Below are 25,272 nucleotides of genomic sequence, written 5' to 3' on the forward strand. Positions count from 1 at the left end.
TGGTCCACTGCTCCACTTCATCCTGTGTGACGCCAAATCCCACATCAACAAGAGTGGTGGGACCAATATCCAACTTACAGCACACGGGGTCTTGCGTCCTGGCCAGGAGAGCTGCAGCCTTGGCTGCCCTATCATTCCCCTTGCTCTCCGGTGACTGCCCCTGCGTGTGTGCTTTAACCTTTATTATGGCCACTTGTTCCGGCAACATGATGGCCTGCATTAATCTACCTACTGATACACCATTCTTAATGGGCTTGCCTTGTGCCGTGAGAAAGCTCCTGGACCGCCAGATGGTTCCATAATCGTGTGCAATACCAAAGGCGTACCTGGAATCAGTGTAGATGTTAGCAGTGGTACCTTTCGCAATCGTACAGGCCTCAGTTAGAGCACGGAGCTCAGCCTCCTGCGCTGACATGTGTGGCAGCAGTGGTTTTGTACAAGTATCTCATTCAGTGTGACTACTTCAAAACCTGTTACAAACCTTCCTTCGTCATTCAGGTATCTGGATCCATCCATAAACAGCTCAAACTGGGGGTTCTGCAGGGGCTTGTCTGTGACATGCGCAAACCCAGCCGTTTCCTGGGCCATAAGGGCCACACAGTCATGCTGGCTTTCGGTGTCAAATGCCTCCTGCTCGTCAGTCAGGGAGTTGTAAAACAACTGGTCCCCTGTACTTACTCCCCCATTTGAATCTACGTCACCTAATGGAAGTAAGGTGGCTGTATTCAAGGTGGTGCACCTTTGGAATGAGATGTTTGAGGAGGAATGTACTGCGAGTTCCATTTTTATCTGTCTTGCAAGAGACAGATGACGACGGCTTACCTGAGTCAGGATACCATGTATGTCATGTGGGGTGTAGATCACCATGGTGTGATCTAGGACAACATCAGAACTTTTGTCCAGTAGTGCCTGAACTGCTAGAACCGCTCGGACGCATGATGGAGACCCTCTAGCGACCGCGTCAAGATGGGCACTGTAGTATGTTACAGGTCGCTTTTTGTCACCCTGCATTTGTGTCAGTACCGCGGTGGCGTGTCCCGCCATCTCAGTGACGTACATTTGGGAGGGTTTGTCATAGTCTGGCAGCCCCAGTGCGGGTGCACTGGTTATCTGTACTTTCAGCTGATGAAAGGCTGATTTAGCCCGCGGGGTCAGGGCAAATGGCTGTGAACCCAAACAGTCGTACAGAGGCTGCATGGTCATGGAGGCAGAGCGTATCCATGGCCGACAGTATGAGACAAGTCCCAAGAAGGTACGCAACTGAGCATGGGAGGTGGGAAGTTGCATGTCACTTACCACCTTCGTGCATTCCGGCGTCAGGTGTTTGGTACCCGGACCTAGGCAGTGGCCTAGGAACACTACGTGGGACTTGCAGAACTGAAGTTTGTCTTTGCTGGCTTTGCAGCCATTCTACTCTGATGGAGGAAACACAAAAGGCTTAGTGATGCATTGAGGCAACTATTTGGGTCAGGAGCACACAAAAGTAAGTCATCAACATATTACAAGAGGGCGGTGCCCTCGGGAATTGGCCAGGCGTCTAATACCAGCTTCATGCATCTGGTGAACTGGGTTTGGGCTATTCTGTCCCCCCTGTGGCAGCACTGTCCAACAGTACTGCTTTCCTCTGAAAATAAATGCAAACAAATACTGACAGTCTGGCTGGCCCTTTATACTCTTTCTCTTAACGGGGAACAAAGGGGTATTGGCTGGGGAGACACATTCCTTAAGGGCTTTAAGTTGACATAAAGAAGTGACAGTGTCTGCAATTGCATCTTTCTAGACATGTGCCAGGGGGTACTGACAGAGCAAGGGGGCTTTTCCCCCTTCCTTTAGGTCTGACAGTCTGCCGAGGTCCGTCTGACTGGTAGCCCAAAGGCTCGAAGGAACGACACTAAGAGCTTGTTCCTCTGCGTGCGTAAAAGTGAGGACAGGGAGAGGTGTCGCTAGGTCTGCTGCCATCCGACAGAAGGTCGGGTGACTTTCAGACCCCGGGTGTATACGAGCCTCACCGGACGGGTGAAGTTTGATACAACATCCCAAGGGTCCCATCACATCGGTTCCCAATATGCTTTCAGGACCTTCCAGCACAAGGAAGCGTGTGAGTCATCACGACTAGAGATGAGCGAACGTACTCGTCCGAGCTTGATACTCGTTCGAGTATTAGCGTGTTCGAGATGCTCGTTACTCGTAACGAGTACCACGCGATGTTCGGGTTACTTTCACTTTCATCTCTGAGACGTTAGCCCGCTTTTCTGGCCAATTGAAAGACAGGGAAGGCATTACAACTTCCCCCTGCGACGTTCAAGCCCTATACCACCCCCCTGCAGTGAGTGGCTGGGGAGATCAGGTGTCACCCGAGTATAAAAAATGGGCCCCTCCCGCGGCTCGCCACAGATGCGTTCTGACATAGCTGAGAGAAAGTGCTATCGTGTTGGAGCTGCTATAGGGAGAGTGTTAGGAGTTATTGTAAGCTTCAAGAACCCCAACGGTCCTTCTTAGGGCCACATCTAACCGTGTGCAGTACTGTGGAGGCTGCTTTTTGCAGTGTTGCACATTTTTTTTTTTTTGGTATATCGGCCGTGCAGAGCATTGCGCCCTGCAGTAATACTCCAGGGACAGAAGTGCGTAGGCAGGGACAGAAGACATATTAATATTATTATTGAATATAGGCAGTGGGCCTTTGCTAAAAAAATTTGGGCAAAAAATCTATTTGGCCTGCCTGTCACTGTGCTCAGTGTTCTGGGTCTGTGTGTGCTGGGTGTAGTAGTTCTACAAAATCATACGCAGCCAGCTAAGTGTTACAGCAGGCTTGCGCCAAATTGTTTCCTGGCTCTGTCTGGGCTGTGAAATCACTGCTGTATTGCAGTCCACAGTGCAACACTCTGCAGTTCTGTGACATACTCCAGGGACAGAAGTGTGGAGGCAGGGACAGAAGACATATTCATTGAATATAGGCAGTGGGCCTTTTCTAAAAAATATTGGGCAAAAAATCTATTTGGCCTGCCTGTCACTGTGCTCAGTGTTCTGGGTCTGTGTGTGCTAAGTGTTACAGCAGGCTTGCGCCAAATTATTTCCTGGCTCTGTCTGGGCTCTGAAATCACTGCTGTGTTGCAGTTGACAGTGCAACACTCTGCAGTTCTGTGACATACTCCAGGGACAGAAGTGTGGAGGCAGGGACAGAAGACATATTCATTGAATATAGGCAGTGGGCCTTTGCTAAAAAAATTTGGGCAAAAAATCTAGTTGGCCTGCCTGTCACTGTGCTCAGTGTTCTGGGTCTGTCTGTGCTGGGTGTAGTAGTTCTACAAAATCATACGCAGCCAGCTAAGTGTTACAGCAGGCTTGCGCCAAATTATTTCCTGGCTCTGTCTGGGCTGTGAAATCACTGCTGTATTGCAGTCCACAGTGCAACACTCTGCAGTTCTGTGACATACTCCAGGGGCAGAAGTGTGGAGGCAGGGACAGAAGACATATTCATTGAATATAGGCAGTGGGGCTTTTCTAAAAAATATTGTGCAAAAAATCTATTTGGCCTGCCTGTCACTGTGCTCAGTGTTCTGGGTCTGTGTGTGCTGGGTGTAGTAGTTCTACAAAATCATACGCAGCCAGCTAAGTGTTACAGCAGGCTTGCGCCAAATTATTTCCTGGCTCTGTCTGGGCTCGGAAATCACCGCTGTGTTGCAGTTGACAGTGCAACACTCTGCAGTTCTGTGACATACTCCAGGGACAGAAGTGTGGAGGCAGGGACAGAAGACATATTCATTGAATGTAGGCAGTGGGGCTTTGCTAAAAAAATTTGGGCAAAAAATCTATTTGGCCTGCCTGTCACTGTGCTCAGTGTTCTGGGTCTGTCTGTGCTGGGTGTAGTAGTTCTACAAAATCATACGCAGCCAGCTAAGTGTTACAGCAGGCTTGCGCCAAATTATTTCCTGGCTCTGTCTGGGCTCTGAAATCACTGCTGTGTTGCAGTTGACAGTGCAACACTCTGCAGTTCTGTGACATACTCCAGGGACAGAAGTGTGGAGGCAGGGACAGAAGACATATTCATTGAATATAGGCAGTGGGCCTTTGCTAAAAAAATTTGGGCAAAAAATCTATTTGGCCTGCCTGTCACTGTGCTCAGTGTTCTGGGTCTGTCTGTGCTGGGTGTAGTAGTTCTACAAAATCATACGCAGCCAGCTAAGTGTTACAGCAGGCTTGCGCCAAATTATTTCCTAGCGTTCCGTAAACGAAGTCAGCCTCCAACCACAGGCCAATAAGCAGCACATTTAATTACAGCGTTCTGTTTCTGCACTACTGGTAATACACCATGCTGAGGGGTAGGGGTAGGCCTATAGGACGTGGACGCGGGCGAGGACGCGGAGGCCCAAGTCAGGGTGTGGGCACAGGCCGAGCCAGTGCGGTGGCCAGGGGTAGAGGCAGGGCCAGAGCGAATAATCCACCAACTGTTTCCCAAAGCGCCCCCTCGCGCCATGCCACCCTGCAGAGGTCAAGGTGCTCTACGGTGTGGCAGTTTTTCACAGAGACGCCTGACGACCGACAAACAGTGGTGTGCAACCTTTGTCGCGCCAAGATCAGCTGGGGAGGCACCACCACCAGCATGCGCAGGCATATGATGGCCAAGCACCCCACAAGGTGGGACGATGCCCGTTCACCGCCTCCGGTTTGCACCACTGCTTCTCCCCCTGTGCCCCAACCTGCCACTGAGATCCAACCCCCCTCTGAGGACACAGGCACTACCGTCTCCTGGCCTGCACCCACACCCTCACCTTCGCTGTCCTCGGCCCCATCCAGAAATGTCTCTCAGCGCAGCGTCCAGACGTCGCTAGCGCCACTGTTTGAGCACAAGCGCAAGTACGCTGCCACGCACCCGCACGCTCAAGCGTTAAACGTGCACATTGCCAAATTGATGAACTTAGAGATGCTGCCGTATAGGCTTGTGGAAACGGAGGCTTTCAAAAGCAGGATGGCGGTGGCGGCCCCGCGCTACTCGGTTCCCAGTCGCCACTACTTTTCCCGATGTGCCGTCCCAGGCCTGCACGACCACGTCTCCCGCAACATTGTACGCGCCCTCACCAACGCGGTTACTGCCAAGGTCCACTTAACAACGGACACGTGGACAAGCACAGGCGGGCAGGGCCACTATATCTCCCTGACGGCACATTGGGTGAATTTACTGGAGGCTGGGACAGAGTCAGAGCCTGGGACCGCTCACGTCCTACCCACCACCCGAATTGCATGCCCCAGGTCGGTGGTGGTATCTGCGGCGGTGTATGAGTCCTCCACTAAACCACCCTCCTCCTCCTCCTCCTACGCAACCTCCGTCTCGCAATCAAGATGTGTCAGCAGCAGCACGTCGCCAGCAGTCGGTGTCACGCTGCGTGGCAGCACAGCGGTGGGCAAGCGTCAGCAGGCCGTGCTGAAACTACTCAGCTTAGGAGAGAAGAGGCACACGGCCCACGAACTGCTGCAGGGTCTGACAGAGCAGACCGACCGCTGGCTTGCGCCGCTGAGCCTCCAACCGGGCATGGTCGTGTGTGACAACGGCCGTAACCTGGTGGTGGCTCTGCAGCTCGGCAGCCTCACGCACGTGCCATGCGTGGCCCATGTCTTTAATTTGGTGGTTCAGCGCTTTCTGAAAAGCTACCCACACTTGTCATACCTGCTCGGAAAGGTGCGCCAACTCTGCGCACATTTCCGCAAGTCCCACACGCACGCTGCCACCCTGCGGACACTGCAACATCGGTTTCATCTGCCAGTGCACTGATTGCTGTGCGACATGCCCACACGGTGGAACTCTACGCTCCACATGTTGGCCAGGCTCTATGAGCAGCGTAGAGCTATTGTGGAATACCAACTCCAACATGGGCAGCGTAGTGGGAGTCAGCCTCCTCAATTATTTACAGAAGAGTGGGCCTGGTTGGCAGACATCTGCCAGGTCCTTGGAAACTTTGAGGAGTCTACCCAGATGCTGAGTGGGGATGCTGCAATCATTAGCGTCACCATTCCTCTGCTATACCTCTTGAGAAGTTCCCTGCAAAGCATAAAGGCAGACGCTTTGGAATCGGAAACGGAGGCGGGGAAGACAGTATGTCGCTGGATAGTCAGAGCAACCTCATGTCTATATCTCAGCGCGTTGAGGAGGAGGGGGAGGAGCATGAGGAGGAGGGGGAAGAGACAGCTTGGCCCACTGCTGAGGGGACAGATGCTGCTTGCCTGTCATCCTTTCAGCATGTATGGCCAGAGGAGGAGGAGGAGGAGGAGGAGGGGGAGGAGCATGAGGAGGAGGGGGAAGAGACAGCTTGGCCCACTGCTGAGGGTACAGATGCAGCTTGCCTGTTATCCTTTCAGCGTGTATGGCCAGAGGAGGAGGAGGAGGATCCTGAAAGTGATCTTCCGAGTGAGGACAGCCATGTGTTGCGTACAGGTACCCTGGCACACATGGCTGACTTCATGTTAGGATGCCTTTCTCGTGACCCTCGCGTTACACGCATTCTGGCCACTACGGATTACTGGGTGTACACACTGCTCGACCCACGGTATAAGGAGAGCCTTTCCACTCTCATTCCCGAAGAGGAAAGGGGTTCGAGAATGATGCTATACCACAGGGCGCTGGTGGACAAACTGATGGTATACTTCCCATACGACAGCGCTAGTGGCCGAAGGCGCATTTCCGCGGCCCAGGTAGCAGGGGAGGTGCAGAGATCAGGCAGCATGTACAGCACAGGCAGGGGAACATTCTCCAAGGCCTTTGCCAGCTTTATGGCTCCCCAGCAAGACTGTGTCACTGGTCCCCAGTCAAGGCTGAGTTGGCGGGAGCACTGTAAAAGGATGGTGAGGGAGTACGTAGCCGATCGCACGACCATCCTCGGTGACGCCTCTGCCCCCTACAACTACTGGGTGTCGAAGCTGGACACGTGGCCTGAACTCGTGCTGTATGCCCTGGAGGTGCTTGCTTGTCCTGCGGCTAGCGTCTTGTCAGAGAGGGTGTTTAGTGTGGCTGGGGGAATCATCACGAATAAGCGTACCCACCTGTCAACCAACAGTACCGACAGGCTTACACTCATCAAGATGAACAAAGCCTGGATTTCCCCAGACTTCTCTTCTCCACCAGCGGACAGCAGCGATACCTAAACAATACGTAGGCTGCACCCACGGATGGAAGCATCGTTCTATATCACCATCCAAAACGGGGACCTTTTTGCTTCATCTATCTGTGTATAATATTCCTCCTCCTCCGCCTGCTCCTCCTCCTGAAACCTCACGTAATCACGCCGAACGGGCAATTTTTCTTAGGCCCACAAGGCTCAGTCATATAATTTTTCTAAACAATTTTTATACGTTTCAATGCTCATTAAAGCGTTGAAACTTTCACCTCAACCAATTTTTATTTTTACTGGGCTGCCTCCAGGCCTAGTTACCAATTAAGCCACATTAACCAAAGCGATTAATGGGTTTCACCTGCCCTCTTGGTTGGGCATGGGCAATTTTTCTCAGGTACATTAGTACTGTTGGTACACCAATTTTTGGGGGCCCTCGCCTACAGTGTAATCCAATTAATTTTTTGCCCACCTGCATTACAGCTGACGTAACATCAGCTGTGTTGGGCACTGCAATGGGATATATTTATGTACCGCCGGTGGGTTCCAGGGAGCCACCCATGCTGTGAGTCCACAGGGAGTTGTAACTGCATGTGTCCACTTCTAAAGAACCCCGGTCTGACTGGGGCATGCAGTGTGGGCCCAAGCCCACCTGCATTAAACATCACATTATTACCTCAGCTGTGATGGGCAATGCAATGGGATATATTAATGTACCGCCGGTGGCTTCCTGGCACCCACCCATGCTCTCGGTCCACAGGGAGTTGTAACTGCATGTGTCCACTTCTAAAGAACCCCAGTCTGACTGGGGCATGCAGTGTGGGCCGAAGCCCACCTGCATTAAACATGAGATTATTACCTCAGCTGTGATGGGCAATGCAATGGGATATATTTATGTACCGCCGGTGGGTTCCAGGAAGCCACCCATGCTGTCGGTCCACAGGGAGTTGTAACTGCATGTGTCCACTTCTAATGAACCCCGGTCTGACTGGGGCATGCAGTGTGGGCCGAAGCCCACCTGCATTAAACATCCCATTATTACCTCAGCTGTGATGGGCAATGCAATGGGATATATTAATGTACCGCCGGTGGCTTCCTGGCACCCACCCATGCTGTCGGTCCACAGGGACTTCACAATAGGGAGTTGTACCTGCCTGTGTCTATGAATTAAAAACCCCGGTCAGGTTGGAGCATGCAGTGTGGGCCGAAGCCCACCTGCATTTAATCTGACGTTAGCTCTGCTGTCCAGGGCACTGCAATGGGATACATTTATGTACAGCCGGTGGGTTCCAGGGAGCCACCCATGCTGTGGGTGCACACGGAATTCCCATTGCGGAGTTGTACCTGCCTGTGACTATTTATATAAAACCGCGGTCTGACTGGGGCATGCAGACACCTTGACAGAATGAATAGTGTGTGGCACATAGGTTCCCCATTGCTATGCCCACATGTGCAGCTCCAGATGGAGGTGGCACAGGATTGCATTTCTCATTGCTTCTGTACAGCATTGTGGACTATCGCCCCACCCCTTTTAAAGAGGCTCGCTGCCTAGCCGTGCCAACCCTCTGCAGTGTGTGCCTGCTTTTCCTCTGGCAGACGCACTTATAAATAGACATGAGGGTGGCGTGGCATGAGGGCAGCTGAAGGCTGGGCAGGGACAGTTTGGTGTGCGCTGTGGACACTGGGTCGTGGGGGGGGGGGGCGTTTGGGCAGCATGTAACCCAGGAGAAGTGGCAGCGGAATGTGTCATGCAGGCAGTGATTGTGCTTTGTTGGAGGTAGTGTGGTGCTTAGCTAAGGTATACATTGCTAATGAGGGCTTTTCAGAAGTAAAAGTTGTTGGGGGGGGCACTCTTGCCGCTATTGTGGCTTAATAGTGGGACCTGTGAACTTGAGATGCAGCCCAACATGTAGCCCCTCACCTGCCCTATCCGTTGCTGTGTCATTTCCATCACTTTCTTGGGTTTTGCAGATTTTCACAAATGAAAACCTTAGCGAGCATCGGCGATATACAAAAATGTTCGGGCCGCCCATTGACTTCAATGGGGTTCGTTATTCGAAACGAACCCTCGAGCATCGCGAAACGTTCGTCTCGAGTAACGAGCACCCGAGCATTTTGGTGCTCGCTCATCTCTAATCACGACCCTTCAGCGTCTTTTCTTTACTGCAAAAAGAGGGGTGTTTGCTGGAGAACGTATCTCACGTAAATCCCCCATCGGAACCAAGTATCCCACTTGTTCCCCAATCAGCATTTTTCTTGTGGGAAACTAAAGAGATACTGTTTGAACCAGGGGTGCGTATCCTGGCTTCAGATTTACCATCATAGGGGGTATATTCAATTTCCCTATGTCTGTCTTGGAGGTGGCTTACTATTCGTCAGGACCTGCAGAAAGCTGAGTTTCTGCAGTAGCTGTCAAGACAAATACATGAGCCGAATCTACCAAGAGAGCAGTTAGTTTACAAAACTCATCTGAACTGTCACCTGAGGTCTCAACCCGTACCGATCCATCTGGTGAGAATTTGATGGATGCAGATAAGGCTTGTAAGATATCAGTACAAATAACAGAGACATGAATTACAATAAGGCAGAATAATCCACAAACATCTATCCACATTGGAATATGATATTCTTTAAGCAAATTCATTATTAATCTGATCCTGCCTGCAATGTCTCATCAAATTTGAAAAAAACTTTTCCTAACTGCCCAAGCTTCTCACCCCTCCTTTCGGAGAAGAGAGGGATGAAACATTATGTACTTTTACATCATCTAGCTCCACCCCTTTGATACTGGCCATTTGCGTGTCTCTCCTACAGAACATTCTCTCAGAGACAGTACAATACTAACAGCATTTAGCAGTGATACAGACGTCCAACCAATCACAGAACTGACATTTACACAAAAAGCAAAAATATACCTTAAAATCCCTATGTTCTCTATTTTTAAAACCGTATAATTCCCGTAATTCATTACAAGTTTCTTATTTCATCAAAGTCTGTCTTTCTTTCTATGACCCTGAATCTTATCTCTCTATGAAACAGAACAATAGCTAAGATTTTAGAAAGCGGCTAGAACATTCAGACTTTAAACAACATTAATCATTAGTAATTATAAGAGTTATATTTCTCTGCACAGACTGTGAAACACAGATGGCAGGGGATAGTTAAACTCATAGAAAAGACAACATGCTAAGCGCTTCTAACAGCGCAACATTTTTCCACATTTTTAACCCTTGTATTCTTAAAATCCCCCACAGATGTGAGTGGGGTATAACTTTCTTACACTTGTATGAAGGAGACTAAAACGTACAGCAAAGATTAGATTACATAACATCAAGACATACAAGACAAACAATAATGTTTATTTGTCACATAATTGTCCATAGATTCTGCATGAACTTGCTTTATGTCCCAAAGGAACACAGACTAAATGGATTCCCTTTCTCTGATAACCCATTACTGCCGTATCTACACTTGCCTCAATCCATCTGTCTAACATACTTTTATCCAACCTTTGGCTATCTCTGAATCTTTCCCAAACTTGCTGGTCTAAGATTCCATTCTCCCAAAATTCTAAACACCTGCTTTTCTCAACAACTTGCTACATTCTCTCCCCACGGCTAACTTGCTTTCTCTGTCCTTTGCTATTTCTCTAGCTGTTTTCCATATAGGCATACTCCTTGCCCTGTACGTTTCCCGTATTGTCTGCTCTTAGAGCCCTCTTATCCCTTTCCTGACTCTATTTTTCCTCTTTTACAAAAGAAGATTTCCCCAGGAGTTACTATTTAAAGTTAGTCCTGTTCTACCTAGGCTTCTCGCAACCCAAAAGTTGTACCTGTATAGATGTCAGTAGGGGGATTCCAGGGCTCACTACTGCCCCTTTAGACGCTTTCTGCAAACCTATTCCAATGCTAAGGGTCCAATGCTATACCCTGCCTGCTCTAACAATTTAGTACATATACTTTATAGGCTTGCCTACAAATGTCCTTCCCTTCCCCTTCTCTCATGGACTTACTTCTTAATTTACCACTATCGTCCCTTCTGCCAAATACTGGCAGGAATTCTATGGCCCTTCTGCCAAGTACTGGCAGGAATTCTATGGACTTGTGTCCCTTCCGCAACTAGCAGGAATTCTATGGCCCTTCTGCCAAGTACTGGCAGGAATTCTATTTGCAATCTCTTTCCTTCTTACGGGCATAAGGGGGGACCACGGCTTGCCTTTATACGCGGCTTCAGTAATCTTATAACAAATTACAGCTAACATTATGAGTCCGGCAAAAAAAGCAATAATTTCTACAGCACACAGCAGACAGCATGGCAATATACACATATGGGTTTTTCCGTCTATTACAGTTACTAAGAACACCAAAAAATAACAGCCAGAAGCGTCCTATAAACATGCAGCAACTCACCTCCTGTCAACACGGGAAGTCAGGGGAGCCCAGAGCTGGAGTGGCAAGTCAAGGGCTTACCTTACACCGGTGTTTTGTAGATCTGGGGTCCCGTGGCCTCTGGTCCGGCTGGTCGGCAGGTAGGGTCGTCAGGTATTGGCTGCAGGTAAGGAGTTAGCTTCTGCCCCACGTTGGGCGCCAAGTAATGTTAGGGGGGGTCTTTGATCAGACCGTTCAGCTGATGCTGTCTGCTTCCGAATTAGTCTTAGATATGAGTACTCATAGACGACGCAAATGGACAACCATATATGACATGCGATGCCTAGAAGCGAAGTGAAGTTTATTTGCAAGATACAGAATATAAAGGGAAAATTTCTCATATAAGATTTAATCACAGCGCATCTCCAAGGTCGCTGGACATCTGGAGAAGACAATCAATAATACTCCTTTCAAAGACACCCGGTTTCCCAGGACAGTACATCAACATATTATGATCAGTTTATCAAAGTAAAAAGTATTCAAGGATACTTTCCCAGAAGGGAAGAAAAAGGGAGGATAGATAAGAACTCGTGTGAGAACAAGAACATAAAGAAATACAGAAAGATAATATTTCAGACAGAGAAATTAAAACTTATTTTTCTCTTATTTATTCAAGGTAAAAGGGAAAACTAGAATTAACCCCTCACAACTTTGTAAGGACCTTTCCAGTTTTGGTCTTAAATGGGCTGTTCCAAGATGTAAACTTTTTAACTATCCACAGGATGGGGACAAATGCCTGATCGATGAGGGTCCGACTGCTTGGATCCCTCCCCACCAATCACAAGAACAGGGCTGCATGTCCCCTCATATGAATTGAGCAGCAGCCGAGCATACATACTGCTGTTCCATTCATCTCTATAGGACTGCCAAATAGAATCTGAGCACATCATTATATAATTGTATGCAATTGACAACTGATAGATGTGTAGACAAAATTGCTATTCAGAGCCAAAGTGTGACATAAAATGCACATATACACACACACACACACACACACACAATAGAACTTCAACTAACGTCATTAATCCGTCTGGAAGCAATGGACTTTAGTAGAAATCAATGTTAGTTGAGGACATTGTATCTATAGGAATGAATGTAAATTCAATTAATTGGTTCTAGACGTCCCAAAAAACACACCAAACCCCATTTAATAGAGACTAACTCTAGTCTTTAATACCAAAACAATAACAATACTGAATGAATATAAAACACAGTTGTAAAGAATAAATTAACATTGCAGGGACATCATTATAGCAGTACCTATCACTGTTATCTGTGCTTTGACATAGGACTGCAGGGACACGCCCTTTCACTTCCTGTTGCAGGGTGTGGCTCACCTGTAAGCAGGTGCAAAAATCCTTTTCCTTTATTTCTTCATGTTCTCACATTATGCTTCACAATCAGAATATGCATTTTTGCTTTAACACACAAGCCTTGTTCACTTCTGATCACAAATGACATGCACAGACTTTTAAAACTCCTTAATTAAAATAATTGGAAGCAGCTTAATGAAATTCATTGTGTCAGGACCCGCCCACATTCACATCCTATTTAGAGATGAGCGAACGTACTCGGTAAGGCCGATTTCGCAATTGAGCCCCGCGATTTTCGAGTACTTCACTACTCGGGTGAAAAGATTCGGGGGGCACCGTGGGTGAGCGAGGGGTTGCAGAGGGGAGTGGGGGGGAGAGGGAGGGAGAGAGAGCTCCCACCTGTTCCACGGTGCTACCCCCCGCTCCACCACGCCACGCCCCGCCCCCCGGCGACCCCCGAATCTTTTCACCCGAGTAGTGAAGTACTCGAAAATCGTGGTGCTCGATTGCGAAATCGGCCTTACCGAGTATGTTTGCCTATCTCTAATCCTATTCCTTACTACAACTCCTCAGAGCTCTCATACCAGGACAACTACTCCCATTCAGCATGCTGTTGACATGGTATACAAGCTTCTATATCACATAGACTGAAAATACTATAGCATCAGGTCCATTACAGCTAAGTAAAGCCTTCTGGGGCTGCATTCCCACGAACATATATCGGCTCGGTTTTCACGCCGAGCCGATATACTTCGTCCTCATGTGCAGGTGGGGGGAGGATGGAAGAGCCAGGAGCTGGAACTGAGCTCTCGCCCCCTCTCTGCCTCCTCTCCGCCCCTTTGCACTATTTGCAATGGGGAGAGGCGGGATGGGGCAGGGCTAATTCACGGAACTTAGCCCCGCCCCGTCCCGTCCCGCCTCCTTTCATTGCAAATAGTGCAGAGGGGCGGAGAGGAGGCAGAGAGGGGGCGGGAGCTCAGTTCCTGCTACTGGCTCTTCCATCCTCTTCCCCCTGCAGATTAGGAGGACGTATATCGGCTCGGCGTGAAAACCGAGCCGATATACGTTCGTGGGAATGCAGCCTAAAGCAGTAAAGCAGCATAATAGATTGACACATAACTTCATCTTAAACCATAAAGTTGCAACAAATGCTGACACCTCTTACATAGCCCGGACATACATGATACATGGCATAACATAAAGCTGGTAATCTATTCATATAGCGACATAAATTTGTAGATGTAACATACAGATCCTCTCTTGCCTGATATTACTCATAGTGACACAGCTATTTTCTTTTGTTTGTGAGGCTGCTTTACTTACTGCACCTCCTCAGAGGTCTTTTATAGGAACCACTACTCCCTTTCGGCATTCTATTAACATAGTATACAGACTTATGTGTCACAAAAACTGAGGACAACTAGATCCTTTGCAGCTAACTAAAGTCGTCTATAACAGTAAAGCAGCATAGTAGATCGACACAAAACTTTATCTAAAACTTTGAAATTTAGACTCATATCAACGCCTCCATCATAGCTCGGACAGAAATAAGAAATGGCATAATATGAAGCTTGTGTATTCCAATGAAATATCAACATGAATTTACCTTGTCTGATATTACTTGTAGCAAAACAGCCATTCCCTTTGCTTGTGACATCAGTACATGCAGTCTGAGGAGAATCTAATGCTCCTTTATGTGTATACATATTTTATTCCTCAGTTCCTCTAAAGTAACCATGACTTCATATAATTTTCAGTGCGAACAACACGTAAACAGCTGTATCAAATTAACTCGGACGAATCCGGGTATATCAGCTAGCATATATACTGTAAATATATATATTTCTAAATCAGAAACTATTACAATATATAGTTACTTTGTTGTTTTTGTGAATCAAGATTAAATCTCAGGATCTCCTGCAAGAAGCAAAGGAAACGTATGTATCTGTCCAAGTGAGTTCACTGCAGTGCACCATTGAGAAGATCGTCCTTGTGTCTTTCCATAGTGGTTACATCTTCATTCAGACGGACAAAACTATTTACACTCCGGGATCCAGAGGTAAAAAACATTTACCGTCTCCTTGTACACACCAGCACCATTGACACCTTGCTACACATCGTAAAGTTCTGTTTCTTTTACTTATAAATCAAGTTGACCCAGAACTCCATCATGTAATTTGATGATGGGAAGCAGGAGATTTGTGTTTGAAAATCAGAGGATCGATCCCTATAGAGGTGGAGCATGCAGTTTGGCTGGGAGCCTCCAGTACATAGGGTCACCAAAATTCACTGGAACCTTTTTAAAAAAACAAGAGGAACAAGATGCCATGAGCTATTAAATCTAAGGTCTGCCTTAGCTGCGTGTGACCGATGCGGTCACAGAGTGCTGGCAACCAGCTAATATGGGGGCACCAGGTGAATGTAGGCTGAGAGTGAATGTTCCCCTTAGGAAAAATACAAACCAGAAACCAGTTCCCCTACAGATGCTTCCACGCACAGACTGTCTGGAAACTACAACTGATGCACAGGAGAATGGAGAAAGTCCAGCATTACGTTAAAAGCTTGCAATCTTTATTAACCATTTTCGGGTTTTTTTCGTCCCCTTTAAAAAAATCGTAATTCCTTTATTTATCCATCGACGTTGCTGTATGTGGGCTTGTTTTTTGCTGGACAAGTTGTATTTTTCAATGGTGCTATTTAATGTACCATATAACAGTGATGGGCAACCTTTTGAGCTCGGTGTGTCAAAATTCGCCAAAAAACCGAGCATAACTCAGGTGGTGTGTCACTTTGAGAAAAAAACATAAATTTGCGATATTTATAGTTTAAATAACAAAAATCTATAATTGTAATATATAACTGTATATAATAAACCCAAAACACCCATAGCACAGGCCCTCGCCTCTCGCAGCCTCCCCCTAACTCATGTCAGTAATGATGAGCCCCCAGCAGTGACAGTGCCCGCCACAGTGGCCCCCAGCAGTGACAGCGGCCCCACAGCAGCCCCCAGCAGCGACAGCGGCCCCCAGCAGTGACAGCGCCCCCCACAGCGGCCTCCAGCAGTGACAGCGCCCCCCCCCCCCCCCCCCAGCGGCCTCCAGCAGTGACAGCGGCCCCCAGCAGTGACAGTGCCCCCTACAGCAGCCCTAGCAGTGTCAGTGCCCCCTACAGTGGCCCCCAGCAGTGACAGCGCCCCCTACAGCAGCCCCCAGCAGTGACAGTGCCCCCTACAGCGGCCCCCAGCAGTGACAGCGCCCCCTACAGCGGCCCCCAGCAGTGACAGCGCCCCCTACAGCGGCCCCAGCAGTGGCAGTGCCCCCTACAGCGGCCTCCAGCAGTGACAGCGCCCCCCCACAGCGGCCTCCAGCAGTGACAGCGCCCCCCACAGTGGCCTCCAGCAGTGACAGCGCCCCCCCCCACAGCGTCCTCCAGCAGTGACAGCGGCCCCCAGCAGTGACAGTGCCCCCTACAGCAGCCCTAGCAGTGTCAGTGCCCCCTACAGTGGCCCCCAGCAGTGACAGCGCCCCCTACAGCAGCCCCCAGCAGTGACAGTGCCCCCTACAGCGGCCCCCAGCAGTGACAGCGCCCCCTACAGCGGCCCCAGCAGTGGCAGTGCCCCCTACAGCGGCCCCCAGCAGTGACATTGGCCCCCTACAGCAGCCCCCAGCAGTGACAGTGCCCCCCCTACAGTGGCCCCCAGCAATGACAGTGCCCCCCAGCAGAGACAGTGCCCCCCAAGACCCATATACTTACTTCCTCCACTTACTGGAAGCTCCGCTCCTCCTGTGCCCTCCGCGCCGCTAGCAGTGATGATCTCTGGCATACACTATGACGTCAGTGTGCTGCTGTCAGCAATGAAGTAGCAGCATCAATGGTGTAGTAAAATAGAAAAAAGATTTATTGCTCCATAAAAATGGCTACCTTTCGACTAGGTTAGTCTTTATCAAGCTGCCGGACGCCTCCTCCACCGGACGCTCTCGCGGAAGCATCTAAACATCTTCATCAGCACTTCGGCCCTATTCAGCCAAGTGCTGGTAGGAGACATCAGGGGAGGAGGATCCCGGCTGCACACTGACATCACAGTGTGCATCGGGATCAGTGCTGCTAGTAGCGCTGGTTAGTGAATACCAGCAGGGGGGCCACGGCCCCTGCCAGTATTCACTAACGGGGTGAACGGCTGACTATGGCTACGCATGTCAGTGCTGACACGCGTGTCATAGGTTCGCCATCACGGCCATATAATGTACTGAAAAACTTTTTAAAAATGCAAAGTGGAGTAAAATGAAAAAAACCCCGACATTCTGCCATCTTTCAGTGCGTCTTGTTTCTATGGCGCACAAACAGCAACCAAAATTACATGATAACTTTATTCTATGGGTCGGTACGATTACTACGATACCAAACTTGTATAGTTTTTTTTTCTGTACTACTTTTTTTTCAGACATTAAATTTTTTGAAATTATCTGCTGCATCTTCTGCGCGCAATAACTTTTTTTATTTTCCGTCGATGTAGTTTAGCGAGGGCCCATTTTTTGCAGGACGTCCTGTAGTTTCCGTTGGTACCATTTTGGAATACATACAACTTTTTGATTGCTTTTGTATTGCATTTTTTTCTGGGAAACGGTGACTGAAAGTGCATTTCTGGCATTCTTTATTTATTTATTTTTTTTCAGACGACATTCACCATGTGGGGTAAATGATGCGATACTTTGATAGATCGGACTTTTACGACGCAGCGATACCAAATATGTATTTTTCTTTTATGATTTAGATTTTTTTTTTTATTATAGATCTGGAAAAAGGGGGTGATTTAAACTTTTAACACTTTTTTTTCCTTTACAATTAATAAAACATTATTGATCTTATTTTTACTGTTTTTTAACCCCCCTGGGGGACCACAACTAGCGATGCTTTGATCGCTCCAGGAGTATGATGTAATGCAGTACTAATGTAATTCTATAGCATTACATCATACTGTGATTTGACAGGCAGTCTATCAAGCCACCCCACGGGAACGGCTTAAAGGGGTTGTCCCGCGCCGAAACGGGGTTTTTTTTTTTTTTAAACCCCCCCCCCGTTCGGCGCGAGACAACCCCGATGCAGGGGTTAAAAAAACCACCCGCACAGCGCTTACCTGAATCCCGGCGGTCCGGCGTCTTCATACTCACCTGCTGAAGATGGCCGCCGGGATCCTCTGTCTCCATGGACCGCAGGGCTTCTGTGCGGTCCATTGCCGATTCCAGCCTCCTGATTGGCTGGAATCGGCACGTGACGGGGCGGAGCTACACGGAGCTACACGGAGCCCCATTCAGAAAAGAAGAAGACCCGGACTGCGCAAGCGCGGCTAATTTGGCCATCGGAGGGCGAAAATTAGTCGGCACCATGGAGACGAGGACGCCAGCAACGGAACAGGTAAGTATAAAGCTTTTTATAACTTCTGTATGGCTCATAATTAATGCACAATGTACATTACAAAGTGCATTATTATGGCCATGCAGAAGTGTATAGACCCACTTGCTGCCTCGGGACAACCCCTTTAATATGCAGTCTGCTAAGACAGCCCTGGGGTGTTTCAGAAGGCCCCGCTTGCCATGACACCTGTACAGCTCCCTGCGATCTCACTGCTGGGGGCCGTCCGGGACCCCCGAACATCGTTTTTAAATGCCGCTGTCAGAATTGGCAGCAGCATTTAAAGGGTTAATAGCTGCGATCGGCCGCGCAGCCGACTGCACCGCAAGTTTATTGATAGAGAGGCATTTTTTGATGCATATTTTGCAAACTTATGAACCGCATGGTATTGAAATAGGAGCCGACATCCAATATGACACCCAGGACATAGGAAATGAAGATTTATTCAATGTCAACATTAATGAGTCTAGGAGACATAAAGGTTCTCAAATCCAGACTGACTTGTGATACACAACAGATTCTTAAATACTAGGTAGGCAGTCTTATTAGAAGCTAATGCTTATTGGTTCATCTTATCTCTTATACTAGTGACATGTACAGAAAGTAGTGGTAGGCACAGCTAAGGAGGGCAGCAGCGGGATCATCGCTGCATCCCAACATCCAGTTTACACTCCGCTCTTCAGCTTTCCATAAGTACAGAGGGGAGGGGTACGGAATCAGCACCTGGGCAAGCTCCTGGTACAACAGTGCCCCGTTTTCTTGACGACCAACTTACGTCACACAGCAAAAGTTTACATTCTTGAGAAAGGAGATTGCATACACATGTTTATAGTTAGGGAACTTAAAGAAAAGGTGAAATTAGTATACAGTAGCTAGATTTCATTTGTTAGATACTTATAATTACGTTTATACTTATGTGTAACAGAACAATATATATTTATTATGCTTTAGCCTTCGGGCCGGTAACAGAGAAACAATAGCTTATAAGTCCCCGTACCACACTTCGAAGCAACGAATGGACTTTTTATTGCATTATTAGTTATTTATTTTTGTTTCCTTGTAATTGTATCTTGCCTCTGGGGTCATGTGTTCTTTTTTCAAGCATCCCATTGGCTGTCTGTGATATATGTGTTACTCACATGTGCCTAATGTCTACGATTAAGGGCAACACGCTTGCCTGAAACATGTAAATGACACATGTTCTCTGTTCCTTTATGTCTGCATGGTTCGTTTAACATTCCGCCTCGATCCGCTTGGCCAGATGATCTTCTTTCTCAGTATGGCAGTTGCTTATGGAGCTACATGAATCCTCCACCTCCTGCTTTTGTTTCCTCCCCTGATTCTCCTTCTGATGTTCTGAAGCACTGCTGTCAGCCTATCAGCATCCCATAACACAATCACTTAGTTCTGCTATTCTATTTATGTTGTACGCTTGGTTCTGGGGCTGTATTTATGTATTTAGCTTGGCTCCAGGGCTGTATTTATATACTGAGCTTGCTGCTGGGGCTCTATTTATGTTGTGAGCTTGGTTCTGGTACTACATTTCATCCTGATCTGTTCTGGTGTGACTATGCTGACATCTTGCTGCTTTTCTGCACAAAAAGAATACAGACTGCCTATCAGTGCAAAATATATAGTTTTTTTTTCTTATGATGGCGGGAGATTCCACATCTAGCCTATAGCTGGTACTGATTAATGGACATAGGTAATGATTACAGATGTAGGAGTCAGAAATCCATAGAGATAGCATACAGCATGTATTTCTCTGTGGCCCATTTCTTGCAGTAATAGGCGACCTTCTGTTTCATCAGTTCTCTGCCGTATTTACCCTCTGAACTTCCTGATGCAACGGACAGAACAGAAAGTAATCCTTGAGATTAGGGTAAGTCTTTTCCGTGAGCGCTCCATTACACTCGACTTGTTACTTAATCTATGTGACTCCTTTTTGCTTTTCTTTAATGTTCTTTTGTTTCTTTCCCAGAACCCAGATGGGATCGTTACATTAAAAAATCTATTGTTCCCCGCTAAATCCAGCATTATATTGAAGAGCTATGATCTGTCTGAACTAGCAAAGTACGAAAAACAGTGACACAAGACTACTTTGCGCTGCAGAGATTTCTTTTATATTACAACTGGAAGCTTGAATGATATTGAAGAGAAGCTAGAAGCAGAAACCAGATGGGTCCTAACGCTAATACCAGGTGGTAACATTTTTTTTTAAACAAATATTGTGAAGTTTTGGCTGCCTTCACTTGGTCGTGCACACCTGCCGCCCATTTGCCTTCTGTCCCTCCTACTGAAGCATATGATTGGTATCCTACCTTCCCTGGTTCCCAGGAGCATTCTGAGTGGTAGGAACCCAACTTTCCTAGGTTAAGATACACCACCTGGTATTAATGTTAGGACCCATCTGAGTGCGGTCACCTGGACGTTGGTAGATGGGCCAATGTATTATATACCAAGAACCTTGCATTATTTAATGTGGTTAGAGTATTGATTATAGGTATGTATACCTCTGATAGTAAATTCATTTTGCGTGCTGTTGCCATTTTTGGTTTCTGCTTCTACTGTATGTTGCAGCCATGGTTTAACATGCACCTATAGATTTCTGTTGGGATATATTTCTATTTGGTAGTGCTGACCTATTTTATTCTTTTTTTTTGTACAAATATTACAGAGAAGCTGTCATCCATCCTGACATGAATATTTTATGAAATACCTGTATTTGCTGTGAGATAATAATTCTACATCATCTTTCCTCAGGACTCTGCATTGGGCCGTTTCTCGGTTATTCCTCCTGAATGTTTATGAATAAATTAACAATTAGGTGTTACCACCCAACTTCTGTAAGGGGTGTGTCCCTACATAGTCCGACACTTGTAGCACTGATTGGACAGTCTCAGTGTGCTAGGACACACCTCCCACTGGTAACACCCAGATGTCAATGTATTCATAAATGTACAGGAGGAATAAGAATGGATCATGAAGCTCTAAGAATTGTTATTTCATGAAGAATACAAGTGTTTACATGTAGGAAGAACTGACAGTTCCTCTTTGGTTTTCACACCAATCTATATTCAAGGTTTTTTTTCTGGGGGGTGAAAAAAAATTACATAGGCAAGGAAAAGCTAAAACTAGAAAAACAAGTCCTTCTCAATTTTTTTTGTGGTCTCCCTGGTCCAGCACAGCAATCCCAATTGCTTTAATATTAGAAGAAATCGAGGGGGCTACATACTGTTTATTGTGCATGCGACCAGCTAGCCAATCACAAGTTTCAGCAATAACATGCTGTTGATGGCAGAATGACTGTGGAGGCCTGTGAAGTGGCATATGACCACATCAGCTTCTTCCCGGATCGGCGTAGCAGGGAGTAGGACTCCTGTCCTTAACCGAAAATGTTTTATTTTTCTATGTTCAATCTCTCCATGCCCATACAGTTTCTTTTTTCAATCCCAGAAAATCCATTTATGTGATCTTATGTTCCTAAGTAATATAAACTTGTATCATGTGACCAACACATCTTCATTCTCTTACACTCCTGTGTAGATACTTTTACATTTTGCAACTAGTTTTAAGGGAAGGGAGGTCAATATCTCAAGTATGCTGCATATTTTCTGCTGGAGCATGATGGATTATTGTGAGTTGTTTCCATGTTTGGGACCTTCACCAAGTCTATGACTAGCATGATGCTTGACTTTCAATAACCATAGGAGTCAACAGATTTCAATGGGCACCCTAAAATGAGTATTTTCACTATAGTTTTCCTCATCAGAGAAGTTGATGGTTGGGACAGGGAGTGGAACAACCACAAAGTCAGATTAGGGACACAATGTACAAAACGGTTGTCCAGACTACATTTGCACTAACGTGTGGGAGGAATTGGAGATACTGGGTCTTTATGTATGCTACTCGGTCAAATGCTCAAGTCCACAGTGTAGTATAAAACATTGGGATGAGGGTTGATTAACAATCTCGATCCACAGCGGGTTTCAAAGATGAATAGAGGTCTACATCCAAGACATATCCAAATACCTAAAGAACCTTAATGACAGAGGTCTATCTGCAATTAATGAAACAGGAAAGATCGATGTCAAATTGTTTTCCCACTCTCTTTCATTCTGGGAACCTGATTAACAGTACTTTTACTATGTTTTCTCCTTTACTTTGTCACCTGAGCCTCACCAGTCTTCATACATTAGATATCATTCATGCTAGAACATCTGCTGATCCGCTGCAGGCACAAACACTGAAAGGCCACTTTATTAGTAACACATGGTACCTTCTTCTTTTGGCCTTCAGAACAATCATTGTGGCGTCCATCCACGGGTATCAGAGGACACACGGTGCGCCAAGAGAACCTTCCCACATCATTAGTCCATCTCCACCAGCCTGACGGGAAGGGTTCATTGACTCTTGTTGCTTTTGCCATATTCTGCCCCTTCCATCAGCACGATGCAACAGACATCTGGATTCATCTGACCAGGCGATATTTTTGCATTGCTCAGTGATCCAATTTTTGCTCTTTTGTCCACTGGAGTCTCGTTTTTCTGTTTCTCTTTATACACAATGGCACCAGAACTGGCCAGCTGCTGTTTTAGCCAATCCATGCTAAGGATGGCAAATTGTGCATGCAGACATGTTAGCTAGAACACCAGCGTTGTATTTGGCTTCTCTTGACTGTGCAGCACCTGATGGTCAGGGCAATTCTTAACATCCTCCTCGGACACATTTTGGAAAAAAGTTGTCTCCATCTGCAGGATCCCCTTTGGCTGAATGTTTCCCTTGATCACAACATTCTCAATATATTCTCTACATAGATGCGTAAGAAAACTCCACAGGGTTGGCAGTGAAATCCTGTCCCCGGCTAGTCTAGCACCGATGACCAGACCTTCTTAGAAGTCAGTCTGATTGCTGGATTTTCCTATCTAATGTGGATCTACACTGAAACTGATCCACAGAAAACTTGTCACTCAAGGGTTGTGGGTCTAATGTCCATACAGGGAAGCTCCAGACGTGAAAGGGACAGGGGCTCTAATAAATTAGGGAGGATTGTCATTGGGGCACCAAAGTAACACAGTATGTTAGGCTAAAAGAAGACAAATGTCCATGTAGTTCAGCCTGTTTCCATCCCTACTTTGTTGATCCGGAGGAACGGAAAAAAAAACGCAATAAGACAAAAGCAAATTTAGCCTATTTGGGGGGAAAAAATTGCTTCTCAACTCCATAATGGCAGTCAGAATAATCCCTGAATTAAGATTTGAAAGTTCGTACCTGGCTCCAAGACCCGGGTAAACAACCCCGCTGGTTATTTAATGTCTATATCCTGTAATCTCATAGCGCTCTAGAAAGACATCTAGTCCCTCTTAAACTCCTCTATGGATTTTGCCATCACCATGTCCTCAGACAGAGAGTTCCACAGTCTCACTGCTCTTACAGTAAAGAACCCCCTTCTGTGTTGGCGATGAAACCTGCTTTCTTCTGGATGTAGCGGATGCCCTTTTGTTATCTTTGCAGTCCTGGGTATAAACAGATCATGGGAGAGATCCTTGTATTGTCCCCTCATGTATTTATATATAGTTATTTGATCGCCCTTTAACTGCTTTTTTTCCAGGGTAAATAATCCCAGTTTTGATGCCTCTCTGGGTATTCCAGTCCCATCATTCCAGGTATTAGTTTACTTGCCCTTCTTTGAACCCCCTCAAGCACTGTAGCATCTTTTCTGGGCAACGGTATCCAGAACTGTACGCAGTATTCCATGTGGCGCCTGACAAGTGCCTTATATAGTAGAAGAATAATGTTCTCGTCCCTCGCCCCTATACCTCTTTTAATGCACCCCAAGACTTTATTAGCTTTTGCAGCAGCTGACTGGCATTGGTTACTCCAGTTTAGTCTACAGTCCACTAGTACCCCCAGGTCTTTTTCCATCTCCCTTTTCCCTAGCAGTACCCCATTTAGTGTATATTGGTGACATCCGTTTCTCCTGCCCATGTGCATAACTTTACATTGATCAATATTAAACTTCATTTGCCATTTTCCTGCCCAAGCCCCCAGCTTATCTCGGTCCGTTTGTAGCCGCACATTGTCCTCCGTTGCATTAATTAAATTGTATAATTTTGTGTTATCTACAAATATTGATATTTTACTGTGCAGACCCTCTATCAGGTCGTTGATAAATATATTGAACAGAATGGGGCCCAATACTGAACCCTGTGGCACCCCTCTAGCGACAGTGGCCCAATCAGAGTACAAACCATTTATTACCACCCTCTGTTTTCTATCTCTGAGCCAGTTCTTTACCCAGATACACATGTTTTCACCCAATCCGAGCTGTCTCATTTTATATATCAGCCTATTATGCGGCACGGTGTCAAATGCTTTAGAGAAGTCCAGATATACAAGATGAATAGACTCTCCATGTTATCTCCATATTGGGACCAAAATTAAGCTGAAGTAGTCAGTTAAGTCTAAATGCTGACGGAGTTTCCTTTCCTTGCAGGATTGGCACCTGGAACATCACAGCCCATTATGACAACTCACACGAGGGGTTCTCTGCACACTTTGAAGTGAAAGAATATGGTAAGGAGAATTTGCAGGTGAAATTGAGGATTAGCAATCTGGCCCCATTTTATACGGGGGGTTCAAACTAGTTTTCTATAGTTCAGTTTGGCAGGTATGTCCAGTTATGATGGTATACAGATATAGCAAATGGTAAGTTATCACGTGTTAAATGTCAGGTTAACAGCAATGCTGCACATTGAGCCAATACTATGTGCCAGTTATGTAAATGATTGCTACCCCTGCATCTGGATATTGGGTTATACCATTGTCAAAAATAAGCTAAAGTAGTCTTAATAGGTTTAGAACAACTTGGAGAATTCTTCTGCAAGATCTTCAAGGGTGAGTTCACACAGCGGAATTGTTGCAGAATTTTGACTGTGGAAGGTTTGCTAAATTCAGCAACAATGCGCAGTATGAAGTGGGTGAAGGCTTTACAGAACCACATTCACTTACAGCGGAGACAAT

At 46.8% G+C, this 25,272-nt stretch overlaps 1 protein-coding gene across 1 annotated transcript in view; it reads left to right on the forward strand.

The window, feature by feature from the left end:
- Positions 1-25,272, forward strand: part of LOC136610274 (A.superbus venom factor 1-like) — a 193,999-nt gene that overhangs the window by 36,240 nt on the left and 132,487 nt on the right. Inside the window, exons 3-6 of the mRNA XM_066589506.1 lie at positions 14,740-14,899; positions 20,061-20,131; positions 20,231-20,322; positions 24,746-24,825. Coding sequence (XP_066445603.1) covers positions 14,740-14,899; positions 20,061-20,131; positions 20,231-20,322; positions 24,746-24,825 — 403 coding nt within the window. The remainder of the gene's footprint in view (positions 1-14,739; positions 14,900-20,060; positions 20,132-20,230; positions 20,323-24,745; positions 24,826-25,272) is intronic.

Source organism: Eleutherodactylus coqui, chromosome 2 (assembly GCF_035609145.1).
Source record: "Eleutherodactylus coqui strain aEleCoq1 chromosome 2, aEleCoq1.hap1, whole genome shotgun sequence".
Classification (NCBI taxonomy): Eukaryota; Metazoa; Chordata; class Amphibia; order Anura; family Eleutherodactylidae; genus Eleutherodactylus; species Eleutherodactylus coqui.